Genomic DNA, 18,659 nt, shown 5'->3' with positions numbered 1-18,659 from the left:
ATTAGATTTGCTGTCATTAAACAAGATTTGTTCAATTCATCACCGAGTCTTGCGAGTAGCGAGCAGTGGACACAAAAGCTAATTCCTATGCACTTTTGCAATTCCCAGCACAGAGCAGAAGCTTTCTGCTGATGTAGCCCCTAGTCCTTTAATCAGATCTAAAGGCATTTGGCCCGCAGGCAGTTTATCTTTTGAGGGCAGGATTGAAGAGGTCAAGGATGGATGGTGGCTAAATGGTAGCGATTGGTATCAGGGTTACTCACTATATGAAGCTGAAGGAAGTCTCCCAAACCAGGGGCACTGTCCACCCGCACCAGGATGGCATCTTTCACTGACGTGCTGAATCCAACAGCCAGGCGGTCGGTTCTTGTACTGGGTCTGTCATTGGCTGGCCAAGTGTAGGTTATAACTCCTCCTCCACGGCCGAAGATGTATGTCGTACCAGCTGGAAGACAAAGAGAGGGGCACCATGAGCACTGCGCTCTGCACAGTTATCAGAACCAATCAGTTATCAGAAATAACCTCCCCCTCCACAGCTCACCCTCCCTTCCACATCAAAGCTCAGACAACAAAATCCCGCTCGCAATTTCTTCAGGGAGCCCGCTGATTGGCTGCCATATCTCCCACTGAAGATCAACAGAAGCAGCGTTTATGCATTTATTAGCTTAGGGTGGTGGGGGTGTGGGGTGTGGGGTTGTGGGGGTGGGGGTGGGGGGTATGGATTGCTATCAAAGTTACACCAGCCAATCAGGAGAATCACCCATAACAAATTCCTGGCAATATCACCTGATAATTTCAGCGCAGGAACAGTCCACTCGGCCCATCTGGTCTATGCCACTGTTTAGGCTCCAGCTGAGCCTCCTCCCACCCTATTTCAGCTCTGCCACCACTCTCACCAACTTTTACAGATGCACCATAGAAAACATTCTTTCTGGTTGTATCACAGCTTGGTATGGCTCCTGCTCTGACCAAGAAACTACAAAGTGTGAACATAACCCAGTCCGTCACACAAACCAGCCTCCCATTCATTGACTCTGTCTACACTTCCCACTGCCTCGGAAAAGCAGCTAGCATAAACACGGACCCCACACACCCCAGACATTCTCTCTTCCACCTTCTTCCATCGGGAAATAGATACAAAAGTCTGAGGTCACGTGCTAACCGACTCAAGAACAGCTTCTTCCCTGCTGTCATCAGACTTTTGAATGGGCCTACCTTATATTAAGTTGATCTTTCTCTACACCCTAGTGTAACACTATATTCTGCACTCTCTCCTTTCCTCTTCCCCTATGTACTCTATGAACCGTATGCTTTGTCTGTATCGTGCGCAGAAGGAAAGTATACAGGAAATGGTAGAGCCCTTAGAAATATTAGCATACAGAGGGATCTAGTTGTGCAGATCCACAGTTCCCTGAAGGCGGCAACTCAGGTGGACAAGGTGGTCAAGAAGGTGTACGGCATGCTGACCTTCACTGGTCGGGGTGTTGAGTATAGGAATTGGAAAATCATGTTGCTGCTGTATAAGACTTTGATTAGGCCGCCTTTGGAGCATTGTGGACAATTTTGGTCGCCACACTACCGGAAGGATGTTGATGCATTGGAAAGGGTGCAGAAGAGATTACCTGGAAGACTGATGATCCTATCCCCCGGTATGGTTGAGATAAGCTAACTCGGCACAGATCAGGATATTGAAACTAGGACCTTCTTGCTTTGTCCTTCTCCCATTTCATACTCTTTTGTACAACTCATGTACTCACAACTGAGGCATCAGGCCAACAACGCTCACACTTCATTCAAAGCTGTGTTTGTCACACATATAATGTATTGACTCTTTCTAGTTTCCATACAACCATGGCAACCCTTGTTTTTATAAGGAAGAGGACATTTCCAATGAAGGAGGATGCAGCTATAAAGAAAAATATAATGATTTCTATCACACCTTTCATAATCTCAAGACACCCCGAAGTGCATTATGGGTGTTTGAGTACAGTGCAGCCATTGTTGTAATGTCGGAAACGCAGCAGCCAATTTGGGAACAGCAAGATCCCACAAACTGCAATAATTGATCGAATTATCTGGGGCTCTGTGTTGCTGTTTGTTGAGGGATAAATATTGGCCCATACAACAGGGAGAACTCCCCTGCTCTCCTTCAGAATAATGCTACAGGGTCTTTTACATCCACATGAGAGGGTTAGATCGGGGCCTCGGCTTAAAGTCTCATCCGAAAGATTGCACGTCCAAAAGTGCGGCATTCCTCGCCACTGCACTGGGGTGTCCAGATTCTGTGCTCAACTCTGGAATGGGACTGAAGTGTACAACCCACAGCTCTGTCCAATGCAAAATCAAATCAAGCTATTCACTCCTCAATGCCTCCTATTGCCTACTCACTCCGGAGAAAAAGAAAACACCGGAATGCCTATCCGACTTTCTCCATTATTGTCCTTTTTAGATTGTTTTCCCAGTCCGTCCGTCCCCCCCCCGCCATGCCACCTTGGAATAACAGTTCCAGCAGTTCAGGAGATAGCTCTATTGGTCCTTTCAGATAGATAATGGTCGGAATTCTCCGGCCTTGCATGCCCCTCCCAGCGAGAATGGAGAGTTTGGCGCTCAGACAAATCTCCATTCATTGCAGCGGGACTGGAGAATCCCAGCCGTGGGTGAGGTGGGAGAATCCTGGCCGGTGCTGCGGTGGTGGCTCATCCATAGCCCTCTCCATTATTATTCAAATGAGCCACACTACATTCTTCGAATGGTGCCAGGGACTCAACTTTTTAAAGACCCAAATTCTTTCGATCGAGTATCGGAGCCTGAGAAACAAATTTTGCACTGTCCAGGCCGACACGGTGACACAGTGGTTAGCACTGCTGCCTCACAGCGCCAGTGACCCAGGTTCAATTTCGGCCTCTGGTAACTGTGTGGAGTCTGCGCATTTTCCCCGTGCCTGCATGGGTCCAAAGATGTGCGGGTTAGGTTGATTGGCCAAGCTAAATTGCCCCTTAGTGTCCCGGGATGAGTAGGTTAGAGGAATTAGCAGGTAAATATGTAGGAATACGGGGATAGGGCCTGGGTGGGATTGTTGTTGGTGCAGACTCGATGGGCCGAATGGCCTTTCTGCACTGTAGGGTTTCTATGGTTTTTATAGTTTCCTCTGGATGTTCTGGTTTCCTCCCATAGTCCGAAAGACGTGCAGGTTATGTTGATTGGTCATGCTAAATTGACCCTAGTGTCAAGGGATTAACAGGGTAAATATGTGGGGTTATGGGAATAGGGCCTGGGTGGGATTGTGGTCGGTGCAGAATTGATGGGCCAAATGGCCTCCTTCTGCACTGTAAGGATTCTATGATGTCCATTAGCCAGCAGCACCACGTGAAAAAGTAAATATTTCACTCGAGAGATTAAGGGGGTCCGTTGGATTCCTGGCACTAGTCTTTATCTTCATCCGCACCTTGGTACTATGCCATCTCATGTTTCATGGCTTTAATTGATACAATATTAGCCTCCTGAAAATTACTTTCTTCCTTCACGATGTACTTGAGTCATTTGGTTTGAATCCCTGCTATTACATTAATTTTATTCATTGGAATGTCTTTAAAGTCAATCTTGATAGCTTTTCGGAATCATTCCCTTTGAGTGTCATTTTCTCATCCATTAATGGTCCATCAAAAACAAAGGCAGTAAAATGTTGGCCAGGTGGGTGGAACACTACCTTGAGTGGCACCTAACTCGCTGAGGAAGCTCTGGACACCAGAGGAAGCCTGGCTGTGATGGCAGAGTTGGATATCAAAATGGAGGAGCTCAGTAAAGCTATTGACTGGCTTGCCATGGGCCAAACTCCAGGCGCTGACACTATATCACCCAAAAGCATGGGAAACCGGCACTCCTGTCACATTTGCATGGCAGGAGAAAATGCGAAACAGTTTCCAACTTTGTCATCTCAGACATATTTTGGCAACTCTTGTCACCAACTTGGATATCCCGGAGCGTCCTAATTCCCTCAGCAACGACGTCTGCGCTGGGGTCATTGAGTGTATGACAGCCATATACCCTAATAGGCCAGGTGAGCCATTCAGTACGCTCATGGTTGAATTTCTACTTCAACCCCATTTTCCTCCCTCATCTCCACATCCCCTGATTGTCCAAGCGACCCACAATCTATCTTGAAACAAGTTTGAATATTCTCATTGACTGAGCACCCACAGTTCTCTGGGGTAGAGAATGACAAAACTTCACAACCCTCAGAGTGGAGACATTTCTCCTCACCTCAGTCTTGAGTGACTGTCTCCTTATCTTCGGTCTATGACATCTTGTTTTGGCTTCTCCATTCAGGGAGAACCAATCCCTCAGCATCCACCCTGCCAGGCCCCCCTGAGAATTTTATTCCTTTCAATGAGATCCCCTCTCATTCTCATAAACTCCAGAGGTGATGGGTCGATTTTACTCAATCTTTCCTCATCCATTGGGCGGCACGGTGGCACAGTGGTTAGCATTGCTGCCTCACAGTGCCATGGACCCGGGTTCGATTCCAGCCTCGGGTCATTGTCACTGAGTGGAGTCTGCACGTTCTCTCCGTGTCTGCATGGGTTTCCTCTGGGTGCTCCGGTTTCCACCCACACTCCAAAGATGTGTGGGTTAGGTGGATTGGCCATGCTAAATTGTCCCTTAGTGTCAGGGGGACTAGCTTGGGTAAATACATGGGGTTGTGTGGATAGGGCCTGGGTGGGATTGTGGTTAGTGCTGACTCAATGGGCCGAATGGCCTCCTTCTGCAGTGTAGGATTCTATGATTCTATGTCTGCCCTCTCATCCGAGGAATCAATCGTGTGAACCTTAGTCCCGGATCCCCAAAGGTAATTGTACCTTTCTTGAACAGGGAGACTAAAGGATGGTAGAAAGTACAGAAATCTGGCAGATGGAAGTCAAGATGTGGATGTGTGACAAGAAACACGTTGGGAAGACAAAGACAGCGTCAAGAAATGGCACAAATTGAAAAAGTGTAGATAAATAAGAGACACCTTGGTGTCTAAATACACAAACTCTTAAAGATGGAACAAAAGCAAGTTGATAAGGTTGTTAAGAAGGAATAATTGTTTATATGGGTTTATAAACAGTGGTATAGGATATAGAAACATAGAAGATAGGAGCAGGAGGAGGCCATTCGGCCCTTCGAGCCTGCTCAGCCATTCATCACGATCATGGCTGATCGTCCAACTCAATAGCCTAATCCTCCTTTCTCCCCATAACCTTTGATCCCATTCGCCCCCAAGTGCTATATCCAGCTGCCTCTTGAATACATTCAATGTTTTGGCATCAACTACTTCCTGTGGTAATGAATTCCACAGGCTCACCACTCTTTGGGTGAAGAAATGTCTCCTCACCTCCGTCCTAAATGGCCTGCCCTGAATCCTCAGACTGTGACCCCTGGTTCTGGACACTCCCCCACCATTGGGCACATCCTCCCTGCATCGACCCTGTCCAGTCCTGTTAGAATTTTGTAAGTCTCTGTGAGATCCCCCCTCATAATGGAGTAAATGAGAAAATGTTGGTGAGGGTTGGTAGCCTCTATCCCTTTCCAAACTGCACACACACACGTGAAGAAAATGCTATTCTCCTTAACTACTCCTGGGGTGATGTGATGGTCTTGAAAGCAGGGTTGTGGTGGCTATGTGTGACTTCTGGTTATCGACCCCATTCACCTGGGGGAATAGTTTTTTTTCTGCATGTGTGCCTGCGTGTGTGACTAATTTAACTAAGCTGGGGACTGAGTGTTTATGGAATTGAGACCATCAAGGGGGTTAGCTGTGAAACACAGGCATTTGAAGTGAATAGGGCCAAGTTGAGCGCTCCAAATGCAACATGGGTAGAAATTTGCATTAGGAGATAAGTGAGGATTTGGATTTCCGGCTGTTGGATTTCAAAGGGAAGCAATTAGGAGTTTTACAACTTAGAAAGTGCTGTAAGTAAACAAGGCAGAGCTTTTACGTCTTATTATACCTGAAAGTAGTGGCCACAAAGAGAACATAAACAATTTTTATATTCTGGGATAGATTGTCTGGGTTAGAATTGTGAAGAGGTGACGTGAGCCGCCTTCAACCATTCCAGAGAAGTGTCTGTTTGTTCAAGAAAGCGGGTTTTTTTTTGAAAGCCATGGATTTCCACGGTCAAGTGAGAGTGAGAGAGAGGTCCCGTGACACATACTCCTTGTAGCAGCAAGTGGGCTATGCCGTGTGGAAGCATGACCGGAATTCTTTTGGTAGATTAAGTTTCGATAAAAACTGTTGCCTAAAGGGGTGTTCATTTGCCCATACATTTATCATGGCCAATCCACCTCAACTTTGGACTATGTGAGGAAACCAGAGCACTCAGGGGAAACCCACGCGTCTTATTTCGTTCAATTGTTCGACCACCTAAAAACAGAGCACCCATTAAGCACAAATGTACCTCACTGCTATAAATTGATCCATTAACTGGAAAGACACGAGTTGAATGGGAGCCACCCTCCTCCCGCACTCAGTTACAGAAGATTAATAAGTGAACCGCGATATTGCAGTGAGGTGAGATAATATCTCAGGCCAATGTTCCATTTAATACACAACCTCATTAAACCGATTGCAGATGCCTTGGCTAGTGGCTGAAGAGAGCTATTAGTGCACTGAACATCTCAATTCAGCCTCGCATTTTGTTACGAGCCGAACGCTGCCACAAAAACGCCGCACTCTCCCGGCCAAAGCCCCATATGTCAGTGGAAACACACGCTCAATATGGCAATTCACATTTACTTGGAAGAGGCAATCTGAGGGACAGATGCTAGCTTTCAAAGTGGAAGCAGAAGGTAATGGAAGCAGCTGTCCCTGTTACAATCTGCATTAATAGAAGGCAACAGAAAATAAACACGGGACGTTCAGCCTCCAGCTTTATGGTGACTCTTATTTGCTCATAAATCAATTAACTTAATTTTAGCTGGATCAGCGCAAGGAATATTGCAACCGCAACCGATGACCTATGTTGTCCTGACACCTTCCATATCGCAAAACATCTCAAAGGTTCTTCACAGGGATGCAATCAGAGTGAGGATCGACACAAAGGAGATATCACTCAGAGGGTGGTGGGTGAGTGGAATCGGCTGACGTCGGTGGTGGTGGAGGCAAACTCGTTGGGGTCTTTTAAGAGACTTCTGGATGAGTACATGGGATTTAATGGGATTGAGGGCTATAGATAGGCCTAGAGGTGGGGATGTGATCGGCGCAACTTGTGGGCCGAAGGGCCTGTTTGTGCTGTGACTTTCTATGTTCTATGTTCTATGTTCTATATCAAAACAACTGGGGTGGCAAGGTGCTGTAGTGGTTAGCATTGCTGCCTCACAGTGCCAGGGACAGGGACAGCACCAGGGACAACGCCAGGGACAGGGATAGGGATAGCGCCAGGGTCAGGGACAGAGACAGTAAAGTAAAAGTAAAGTTTATTTATTAGTCACAAGTAGACTTAATTAACACTGCAATGAAGTTACTGTGAAAATCCCCTAGTCGCCACACTCCGGCGCCAGTTCAGATCAATCCACCAAACCGGTACATCTTTCATAAGAACATAAGAACATAAGAACATAAGAAATAGGAGCAGGAGTAGGCCATCTAGCCCCTCGAGCCTGCCCCGCCATTCAATAAGATCATGGCTGATCTGACGTGGATCAGTACCACTTACCCGCCTGATCCCCATAACCCTTAATTCCCTTACCGATCAGGAATCCATCCATCCGCGCTTTAAACATATTCAGCGAGGTAGCCTCCACCACCTCAGTGGGCAGAGAATTCCAGAGATTCACCACCCTCTGGGAGAAGAAGTTCCTCCTCAACTCTGTCTTAAACCGACCCCCCTTTATTTTGAGGCTGTGTCCTCTAGTTTTAACTTCCTTACTAAGTGGGAAGAATCTCTCCGCCTCCACCCTATCCAGCCCCCGCATTATCCTATAAGTCTCCATAAGATCCCCCCTCATCCTTCTAAACTCCAACGAGTACAAACCCAATCTCCTCAGCCTCTCCTCATAATCCAAACCCCTCATCTCCGGTATCAACCTGGTGAACCTTCTCTGCACTCCCTCCAATGCCAATATATCCTTCCTCATATAAGGGGACCAATACTGCACACAGTATTCCAGCTGCGGCCTCACCAATGCCCTGTACAAGTGCATCAAGACATCCCTGCTTTTATATTCTATCCCCCTCGCAATATAGGCCAACATCCCATTTGCCTTCTTGATCACCTGTTGTACCTGCAGACTGGGCTTTTGCGTCTCATGCTCAAGGACCCCCAGGTCCCTTTGCACGGTAGCATGTTTTAATTTGTTTCCATTGAGATAGTAATCCCATTTGTTATTATTTCCTCCAAAGTGGACAAGGACAGGGATAGGGTCAGGGATACCGCCGGCCTCGGGTGACTGTGTGGAGCATGGGGAGAATGTGCAAACTCCACACAGACACTCATCCAGGGCTGGAATTGAACGCGGGTCCCTGGCGCTGTCAGGCAGCAGTGCCAACCACTATTGCTTGTGGCATGTCTGTTGCTCAGGACATAAGGAAAGCTTCCCTGTCATGGGCATTATTGAGAACAAGACACTGCTCTAGACTCGACTATTGTCGATCGGCTGAGCTACAGAACACTGGCTTCTCAAGCCTGCCCCATCATTCAGTGAGATCCTGGCTGATCTCAGACTCAATTCCAACTCGGTTCTGTAGCCTTGCCGAACAAAAAGCAATCAGGTTGAGATTGGATTGTTGAGGAAGGGTGGGTCACCGTCTTTACGAACAATGGAGAGAAAATAAGAGTTAAGGGTCCATCAGTGAAGCAGACACATGCCATTCGGCCCATGATGGTGGCAGTAGAGTGGACCTCCAGTAAACTAGAAAGGAGGGAGTGAACAACAGCAAGGGCCCAGCAACAAAGGAGAAAAAATAAAGGGTGATCGAACTTGGAAATTCTTTGATTAGCGATATAAGCCTCGCGTTTGTATAATAGGAGGCAGCTGGTTAGACGTTCGACAAAGCGTTGACACAGGATCATCTGGATTCGAAACGTCAGCTCTTTTCTCTCCTCACAGATGCTGCCAGACCTGCTGAGATTTTCCATGGTGTAGAGATGCCGGCATTGGATTGGGGTGGGCACAGTAAGAAGTCTCACAACACCAGGTTAAAGTCCAACAGGTTCATTTGATAGCACAAGCTTTTGGAGAACTGCCCCTTCATCAGGTGAGTGCAAGATTTTGTTTCACAAACAGGGCATATCTCGACACAAACTCAATTACAAGATAATGGTTGGAATGCGAGTCTTAATAGGTAATCAAGTCTTTACAGGTGCAGACAATGTGAGTGGAGAGAGGGTGAAGCACAATTTAAAGAGGTGTGAATTTCCACCATTTTCTCTTTTGGTTTCAGATTGCAGCATCCGCAGTAATTTGCTTTTATTTAGCTGGTTAGATATGCCTTGTGCCTCCCTGTGAAACAGAGCATCTGACCTTCAAACTATGCCCTGGAAGTGAATGTCAACATGGTCATCACATTCCTTATGGACCGATTCCTACACATTGTAATCTGTTTATTCCCCTTAACCTCTTCAGCCAAGCAGGCTGAGACTGGGACCAGCGCTGGGCTCTTTACAATGTCATCCATGCATCTTGATTCACTGATAACCCCCATTCACTGGGCGACCCCACTAGTATCAATTACACACAGTGAGATAAGCTGAAACCATGCAAAAGGCTCTCTGCGGGGAAGAGGTGAGGCATCCCGCAGTTCCATCGAACCACATCGCACACAAATTATTTCAAGGGGAAAATTCAAGGATGATGACGTGTCTGTTAATTTAATTTTGTTGCAACTGTTGAGACCTGTGGTACAATTTTCCGATTAAGCTTCAATCCTCCCCTTTCCTGTGCCTCAAATTCGGCCAATACCATAGATAGGAATATATTTCAAATATTCCAAATTCCTTTCCATCTATTCAGCAAGAAGGGGCAATGGGTGTTGGCAGTTGGCTGGCTGGTGAAGGTTGATATTTTCCTTCTCTCCTCTGAGGGCATTGAGGTCATCCATTGGGCGGCACGGTGGCACAACGGTTAGCACTGCTGCCTCACAGCGCCAGGGGCCCGGGTTCGAATCCCGACTTGGGTCACTGTCTGTGCAGAGTCTGCACGTTCTCCCCGTGTCTGCGTGGGTTTCCTCCGGGTGCTCCGGTTTCCTCCCACAGTCTGAAAGACGTGCTGGTTAGGGTGCATTGGTCGTGCTAAATTCTCCCTCAGTGTAACCCGAACAGGCGCCGGAGTGTGGCGACTCGGGGAATTTCACAGTAACTTCATTGCAGTGTTAATGTAAGCCTACTTGGGACACTAATAAATAAACTAAACTAAACTGTATTCCAACCGTCTTCCTAACTGGCAATCAACTCAATGAAACACTGTCAACCTTTATGATCTCTAGTGGCTCAAGTTTCACATTGGGCAACACTCAGTAGCCGGAATTTTACCATCCCTCCCGCCACGGGAATCGGAGCGGACGAGGGGCGAACCATGGGAAGGTCCATTGACCTGGGGCGGGATTTTACGGTTTCGGGACGAGCGAGGCCATAAAATCCCGCCCATTGTCTCTTGAATCGCACTTTGTTTGATTCATATCAAAATGTAGCAGTCATGGTATCAGATAATGAGATAATTAGCTCAGGATAGCCACTTTCCTGATCGTAAGACATCAAGACAACTGACAGAGTGATCTGCACCACACTAACCAAGAGAATAACCAAGTCAGACAGCTTCTCTGATAATTACATTGACTAACATAATTAAATGCTAATGTAGGATGATAAGGCAGCAGGACATGGACAGGTCATTAAGTCCACTGCTTCGCCAGACAATGTACAAGTCGCTCTGCCACGGTGTACATTTTGTCCATTTAATCTCCCACAGGGAGCTTTTAGATAAATACTTCCTAATTGTCGAAAGCTAATCAAGTGAATCTCCAAAATATTCGGCCACCTTCATCTCCCCGTGTCACTCTGTTTTGTGATACTACACACATAAACAAATCCTTCCTGTTATCTATCGTTGTATTATCTGTAAAGAGCTAAGAACTAATTAACTAGGAACTAATTGTTATGAATAAGTGTTACGGGAGGGCACATTTCACGGCTGCACCCGAGACTCAGGTGATGTGTAACAGAACCAGTTCAAACCGACCCTTCTCTTGTCCGAGGCAGCAGGGCAAGAAACATAAAGAGCTCTCATCATCCCAAACGGCATGGTGGCACAGTGGTCAGCACCGCTGCCTCACAGCGCCAGGGTCCCGGGTTCAATTCCCGGCTTGGGTCACTGTCTGTGTGGAGTCTGCATGTTCTCCCCGTGTCTGCGTGGGTTTCCTCCGAGTGCTCCGGTTTCCTCCCACACTCCAAAGATGTGCGGGTTAAGTTGATGGGCCATGCTAAATTGCCCCTTAGTGTCAGGTGGATTAGCGGGCGACCATACCAAAAAAATTCCAAGTCCCGAACGTGTGAAAATGGGAGAGTTTCAGATCTCTTTCTTTTGGTGAGGCCTCAAGTCCACGCAGAGTGAACAGTTCCCACTGCCTGCCTCCACTTAGGCCCCGCCCCATCCAGGACCCACTCAATGCATCACCTCGCATTTGTCTGGAATAAACGCCGTCTGGCATTTCTGGGCCCAAGTCTCCAATCTATCCTGTTGTATCCTCTGACAATCCCCGGCACTAGCAGCAACTCCACCAATCTTTGTCTCATCCCCAAACTTACTAATCAGACCACCCACATTTTCCACCAGATCATTTCTATATATTACAAACAACTGAGGTCCCAGCACTGATCCCTGCGGAACACCACTAGCTACAGATCTCCATTCTGAAAAACACTCTTCCACTGCTACCCTCTGTCTTCTATAACCAAGCCAGTTCTCGCCAGTTCGCCCCGAATCCCATGTGATTTTAGTTTCTGTATCAGTTTACTATGTGGGGCCTTGTCAAGTGTCTTACTGAAGTCCATATAAACTACATCCACAGCCCTTCCCTCATCAATTATCTCTGTCACTTCTTCAAAAAACTCAATCAAGTTGGCCAGACTTCACCTTCCCCGTACAAAACCATGCTGCCTGTCACTAAATAGTCCATTTTCTTCCAAATGTACACATATCCTGTCCTTCAGTATCTTCTCCAAAAGCTTCCCCACCACTGACATCAGGCTCAGTGGCTTAAAATTTCCTGGAGTATCCCTGCTTCCTTTCTTAAACAAGGGAACAACATTGACTATTCTCCAGTCCTCTGGAAAGTCTGTGATCAAAGGGGGTGTGAAGATATCTGTTGAGGCCCCACCTATTTCTTCCCTTGCCTCCCACAGTAACCTGGGATAGATCCCATCTGGCCCTGGAGACTATATCCACAACCTTTGCACCTTCTTCTCAGCAAAAGAATCTGAGTCTTCTTTTGATCTCTCACAATCAAATCGGCCAAGCTTACTCTCAGGCAAACAGGTCACATGGTTCTTCATTTTACCCTAAATTTAAAAGACAATTCCAAATCGTACAACTTCACAAACCTTCTAATGGGAACTCCTTCTGAAAAAAAATCCTGAACAGCTTCTCTTCCAGCTCTCCTGTTCTCAAACAGTGCTAATCGACCCATCGTTAGCTGCTTTGATGAGAAGTCCCTCAAGTGTCAAGCTTTCTAAGTGGTGCTTTACCTCCCCGTAATGTGACGTGACAGTGCTGGAATGTCCCGTAAACCTACCCAGGAAACTCCTGACCCGTGACCAAGACTGAAGCTAATTCACACCTCGTGCCAGAACCAAATCCTCACGGCAACCGAGCGCAGGTTGTGAGTAACTGTCTGAAATCAGTGGACTGAGCGCTTTGGTCAAAGCTGCGGGCAAGTATTGCCTTTGAGAACTCATGGGCTGTCATGTTAATTTTGAGCATTGACAATGTATGGATTGTTGAATTAGACTAATAGCTATCTTCAGTTACATCTGATGAAGACTGACATCCAATTCCAATGCTCCAGCAGATTGTTATTTACATTGCGTCAGCATGAACGAGCATTAATTATCAAAGAGAAGGCTGAGTTGAGTAACCTGATAGAAATCTCTAAGCTGATGAGAGGGTTTGGTTGGATAGAGTTTGTGGGGGATTGCTGTATTAGAATCATAGAATCCCTATAGTACAGCAGGAGGCCATTTCGCCCATCAAGTCTGCACCGACAACAGTCCCACCCTTTCCTCGTAACCCCACATATTTACCCTGCTAATCCCCCTGAAACTAGGGTCAATTTAGCATGGCCAATCAACCTAACCAGAACATCTTTTGGACTGTGGGTGGAACTGAAGGTGGAATTGAAGGTAATGGCTTGCTGGTCTTCATAGCAAGAGGATTTGAGTATAGGAATAAGGATGTTTTGCTGAAGATATACAGGACCTTGGTGAGGCCACACCTTGAGTATTGACATAGGCATCGCTGGCTGGGCCAGCATTTATTGCCCATCCCAAGTTGCTGTGGCTCTGGAGTCACATGTAGGCCAGATTGGGTAAGGACGGCAGATTTCCTTCCCTAAAGGACATTAGTGAACCAGATGGGTTTTTCCGACAATCAACAATGGTTTCATGGTCATCAGTAGATTCTTAATTCCAGATAATTTTTCTACTGAATTCAGATTCCACCATCTGCCGTGGCGGGATTTGAACCCGGGTCCCCAGAACATTAGCTGAGTTTCTGGATTAATAGTCGAGCGATAATACCACTGGGCTGTCGCCTCCCAATTTGAATATGCTGATAAAGCACCGTGCCTATCCACGGCGCGGACTCTCAGAAGCCGGGATACCTATTCTCCACCAAAATCAGCAACGCACAACAGATTAGTCATTGCGTCCGATGGAGGTTTTACACCTGAACCTAGCTCTCCCAACCCACCCCTGGGGGGGGGTGGGGAGCGGGTGGAATATCGCGGCCTTTGTTTCGGATGCGAAGCGAGTTGCATTTGGCCGGAACAGCCAGGTAGCTTCGGGGACAGGCAATGAGCTAACAAGTGTTTGTCAATGCCTATCAACCTCCGTTGTGTGTTTGGTCTTGGTTGATGGACACCTTGAATCCCAGGAGCTTAAAGCTTTGGAATATATAGTGGAGATTTTTCTCAATATAACTCGTTCAGTTCTCCTGTGAAGTTGAACTTGTCATGTATGACACTTGTATTGGGAAGCCTCTGAAAGACTTTCGCTCAAAAGTCTCACAGCTTATTGAACTGTGGAAGAAATATACTCTGCCTTGCACTTGGGGGAATTCACTTGTGCCTTTCTGCATCTGCGTGTCACACTGCTGGAAAATAAATCAATTAGTTTTAACAGATACTGGCTGGCAGGTCTGACAGGTGAGCACTTATTACCTTTAAGAAAAGATTGAAGATTGCGGAGATGCGGGCGATAAAGATGGTGCAAGATTGCCCTAATGGTTAACGTGCGGCTCTCACTCCTGTGACCGGGCCAAGAGTACAAACTGCCTCTTGACCCTATTCAAATCCTTCATGCCGAGCATGTGAAGGGGATGGAATTGCTGGATCCCAACTCAGTCAGTATCCCGAGCAGATTAGAATTCATGCCCAGTCTACAGAGGAAGAGTTTTAACAACACCAGGTTAAAGTCCAACAGGTTTATTTGATAGCAAATGCCATTTGCTACCAAATAAACCTGTTGGACTTTAACTTGGTGTTGTTAAAACTCTTACTGTGTTTACCCCAGTCCAACGTCAGCATCAAGTCTACAGAGGGCCAGAGATGATTTTTGATTTGATTTGATTTATTATTGTCACATGTATTAACATACAATGAAAAGTATTGTTTCTTGCGCGCTATACAGACAAAACATACCGTTCATTAAGAAGGAAACAAGAGAGTGCAGAATGTGGTGTGACAGTCATAGCTAGGGTGTCGAGAAAGATCAACTTAATGGAAGGTAGGTCCATTCAAAAGTCTGACAGCAGCAGGGAAGAGGCTTTTCTTGAGTCAGTTGGTACGTGACCTCAGACTTTTGTAGCTTTTTCCCGAAGGAAGAAGGTGGAAGAGAGAATGTCCGGGGTGCGTGGGGTCCTTGATTATGCTGGCTGCTTTGCCGAGGCAGCGGGAAGTGTAGACAGAGTCAATGGATGGGAGGCTGGTTTGCGTGATGGATTGGGCTACATTCACGACCTTTTGTAGTTCCCTGTGATCTTGGACAGAGCAGGAGCCATAACAAGTTAAGGTACAACCAGAAAAAATGCTTTCTATGGTGCATCTGTAAAAGTTGGTGAGAGTCATAGCTGACATGCCAAATTTCTTCTCACAGCTGTGAGATGAAGGGGAGGGGTGGTGACTATTGTGTGACCAAGTATACACAGGAAAAAACTTGTTTAAAAGTGGGATTTCTCAGAGTGCACGGAGAACAACTTCACAAAATAGAAATGGTGGGAGAATTGACTCACTTCCTCAGCGGAAGGTGATGGCCCAGTGGTATTATCGCTAGACTATTAATCCAGAAACTCAGCGAATGTTCTGGGGACCCAGGATCGAATCCTGCCATGGCAGATGGTGGAATTTGAATTATAAAAAAAAAATCTGGAATTAAGAATCTACTGATGACCATGAAACCATTGTCAATTGTCGGAGAAAACCATCTGGTTCAAAAAATGTCCTTCAGGGAAGGAAATCTGCCGTCCTTACTTGGTCTGGCCGACATGTGAATCCAGAGCCATAGCAATGTGGTTGACTCTCAACTGCCCTCTGGAATGGCCCAGCAAGCCACTCAGTCGTTCAAGAAGGCAGCTCACCACCATCTTCTCAAGGGCAACTAGGGATGTTTAAAAGTCTAAAGTTTATTTATTAGTGTCACAAGTAGGCTTACATTAACACTGCAATGAAGTTACTGTGAAAATCCCCTAGTCGCCACACTCCGGCACCTGTTCGGGTACACTGAGGGAGAATTTAGCACAGTCATTGCACCCTAACCAGCACGCCGTTTGGACTGTGGGAGGAAACCGGATCAGACACGGGGAGAACGTGCAGACTCTGCACAGACAGAGAGCCAAGCCGGGAATCGAACCCGGGTCCCTGGCGCTGTGAGGCAGCAGCGCTAACCAATGTGCCACCGTGCCATCCAAGAACCTTCAGAAAGGCCCATCTGAAAAAAACACACACAGATGCACATACATGTCCATGTGGGAACCTGCAAACACACACATAAAATACATACACATTCATGCACACCCACACTGCCCAAACGCATGCATGTACACAGTGGTTGAATGTTACACAGTATCAGGGTAAGCCTGTGGCCTTGCCTCTCTTGGTACAGAAGACTCATCAATTTAATTACATTCAGCATCAATTGCTCCTATTTCATTTTCCCTCAATCTTCAATAGCTCCCCGTAGGAAGGTCCTGACTACACCTGTCAATAAGAGTTCTGCATGGCTGCCCATGGACATTTGGAGGTCCCACTCAGCCCATTACCAGATGATCTTGAATGATTTATTTCCTTTTTTGTCCTTGAATTAGCATACAGTTTAATGCAGATAGGAAATTGAAATTGTGAAGTAAATCTCTGGGGAATCCATCAGTGGTTAACAGATGGACAGTTGTAAAATAGACTGAGCAACGAGGAACAAAATGGTGTCACCTTTTCTTTTATCTCAAATTATGTCTATTCTCTGTTTCGTAAGGGAAATAGTGCTGCAGGTGCAGGGCAGCATTGGATATTCTGACCCAAGTGGTCATTTATCTTAGACAATAGGTTAGAAATTTGGCCAGGCTTCTTTTGGGGGCTAAATAAATGGTAGGCCCCAGGTTTTTAAAATTCATTTGTGGGACATGGGTGTTGCTGGCTGGCCAGCATTTATTGCCCAAGCCTAGTTGCCCGAGGTCAGTTGAGAGTCAACCGCATTGCTGTGGCTGTGGAGTCACATGTAGGCCAGACCGGGTAAGGACGACAGATTTCCTTCCCTAAAGGACATTAGTGAACCAGATGGGTCTTTTCCGACAATCGACAATGGTTTCATGGTCATCAGTAGATTCTTAGTTCCAGATAATTTTTTGTTGAATTCAAATTCCACCATCTGCCGTGGCGGGATTCGAACCCGGGGCCCCAGAACATTAGCTGAGTTTCTGGATCAGTGGTCTAGCGATATTACCACTAGGCCATGGCCTCCCAAATTGAGACCATAGGCCCAATCGTTATAGTCAAATAAAGGCAAATAAAGATGGGGCTAGAATGCTGATTGCTGTGGGATCATGTTAGGCCGACAGAAATGCCGGTTCATTTTTGGGATGGGGTTGGATGAAGTGCCCGTGTTTCTGTGGAACAGCAGCTGGCAGCTCTGTGAAACCAGAAGGAGGACTCTCACTTCTGGATCCACAAAAATACAACAACTTGGATTCCTATGGCGCCTTTGACTTCCAAAAATGCTTCAACAAGAAGATTATCAAACAAAATCCTAGCATTAGGAGATACTAGATATTATTGACCAAGAAATGCTTGGTCAATGAGTTAGGTTTTATGAATTGTCTTATCACGTACCCACCAGCTCAAGAACAGCTTCTTCCCTGCTGCCAACAGACTTTTACAAAGAACAAAGAAAATTACAGCACAGGAACAGGCCCTTCGGCCCTCCAAGCCTGCACCGACCATGCTGCCCATCTGAACTCAAACCCCCTATCCTTCCGGGGATCATATCTCTCTATTCCCATCCTATTCATGTATTTGTGAAGACGCCCCTTGAAAGTCACTATGCTTCCACTACCTCGCCCAGCAGCAAGTTCCAGGCACCCACCACCCTCTGTGTAAAACACTTGCCTCGTACATCTCCTTTAAACCTTGCCCCTCGCACCTTAAACCTGTGCCCCCTAGTAATTGACTCTTCAACCCTGACAGAAAGCTTCTGACTATCCACTCTGTCCATGCCTCCCATAATCTTGTAGACTTCTATCAGGTCACCCCTCAATCTCCGTCGTTCCAGTGAGAACAAACCAAATTTCTCCAACCTCTCCTCATAGCTAACGCCCTCCATACCAGGCAACATCATGGTAAATCTTTTCTGTACCCTCTCCAAAGCCTCCACATCCTTCTGGTCATGTGGCAACCAGAATTGAACACTATATTCCAAGTGAATGGACCTACCTTATATTAAGCTAATCTTTCTCTGGACCCTAGTTATGACTGTAACACTACATTCTGCACCCTCTCCTTTTCTTTTCCCTTATGTACTCGATGAACAGTATGCTTTGTCTGTATAGCGCGCAAGAAGCAACTGAGCCAGCTCAGGGTAAGGAACAGTCCAAATTGCAAAGACCAGGCACATGGGCTTACCTTCTCAGGGAAGCGAGGCCGCTGGCTCACATCTGAGGAGATAATGTGAAAATGTTCTTACTGTGAAGGAGGCAACTATAAGACATAGGAGCAGAATTAGGCCATTCGGCCCATTGAGTCTGCTCTGCCATTCGAACATGGCTGGGAGGAAGAAGTGAGCTCGTTGGTATGTGATTTTGTTTCAGTTGAGATGATTAGAGACACTCTGGAGTTCCAATGATCTGATCCAAAAAGGGCTGACAGCCCAAGATGCAATTTTTAACATGATGTGAGGCATTCAGCAGTTGGATAAGGGCGGCAC

The 18,659-nt window shown here is 46.5% G+C and overlaps 1 protein-coding gene across 45 annotated transcripts in view; it reads right to left on the bottom strand.

Annotated features, from left to right (window-relative positions):
- The window catches only part of nrxn3a (neurexin 3a), a 1,279,906-nt gene that overhangs the window by 353,179 nt on the left and 908,068 nt on the right, over positions 1-18,659 (bottom strand). For all 45 annotated transcript variants that reach the window (XM_078234441.1, XM_078234442.1, XM_078234434.1 and 42 more), the window contains one exon: positions 264-445. In XM_078234441.1, coding sequence (XP_078090567.1) covers positions 264-445 — 182 coding nt within the window. The remainder of the gene's footprint in view (positions 1-263; positions 446-18,659) is intronic.

Source organism: Mustelus asterias, chromosome 18, assembly GCF_964213995.1.
Source record: "Mustelus asterias chromosome 18, sMusAst1.hap1.1, whole genome shotgun sequence".
NCBI classification, from domain to species: domain Eukaryota; kingdom Metazoa; phylum Chordata; class Chondrichthyes; order Carcharhiniformes; family Triakidae; genus Mustelus; species Mustelus asterias.
Note: the sequence above shows the minus strand (reverse complement) of the source record. Positions and strands in the feature narration are given on the sequence as shown.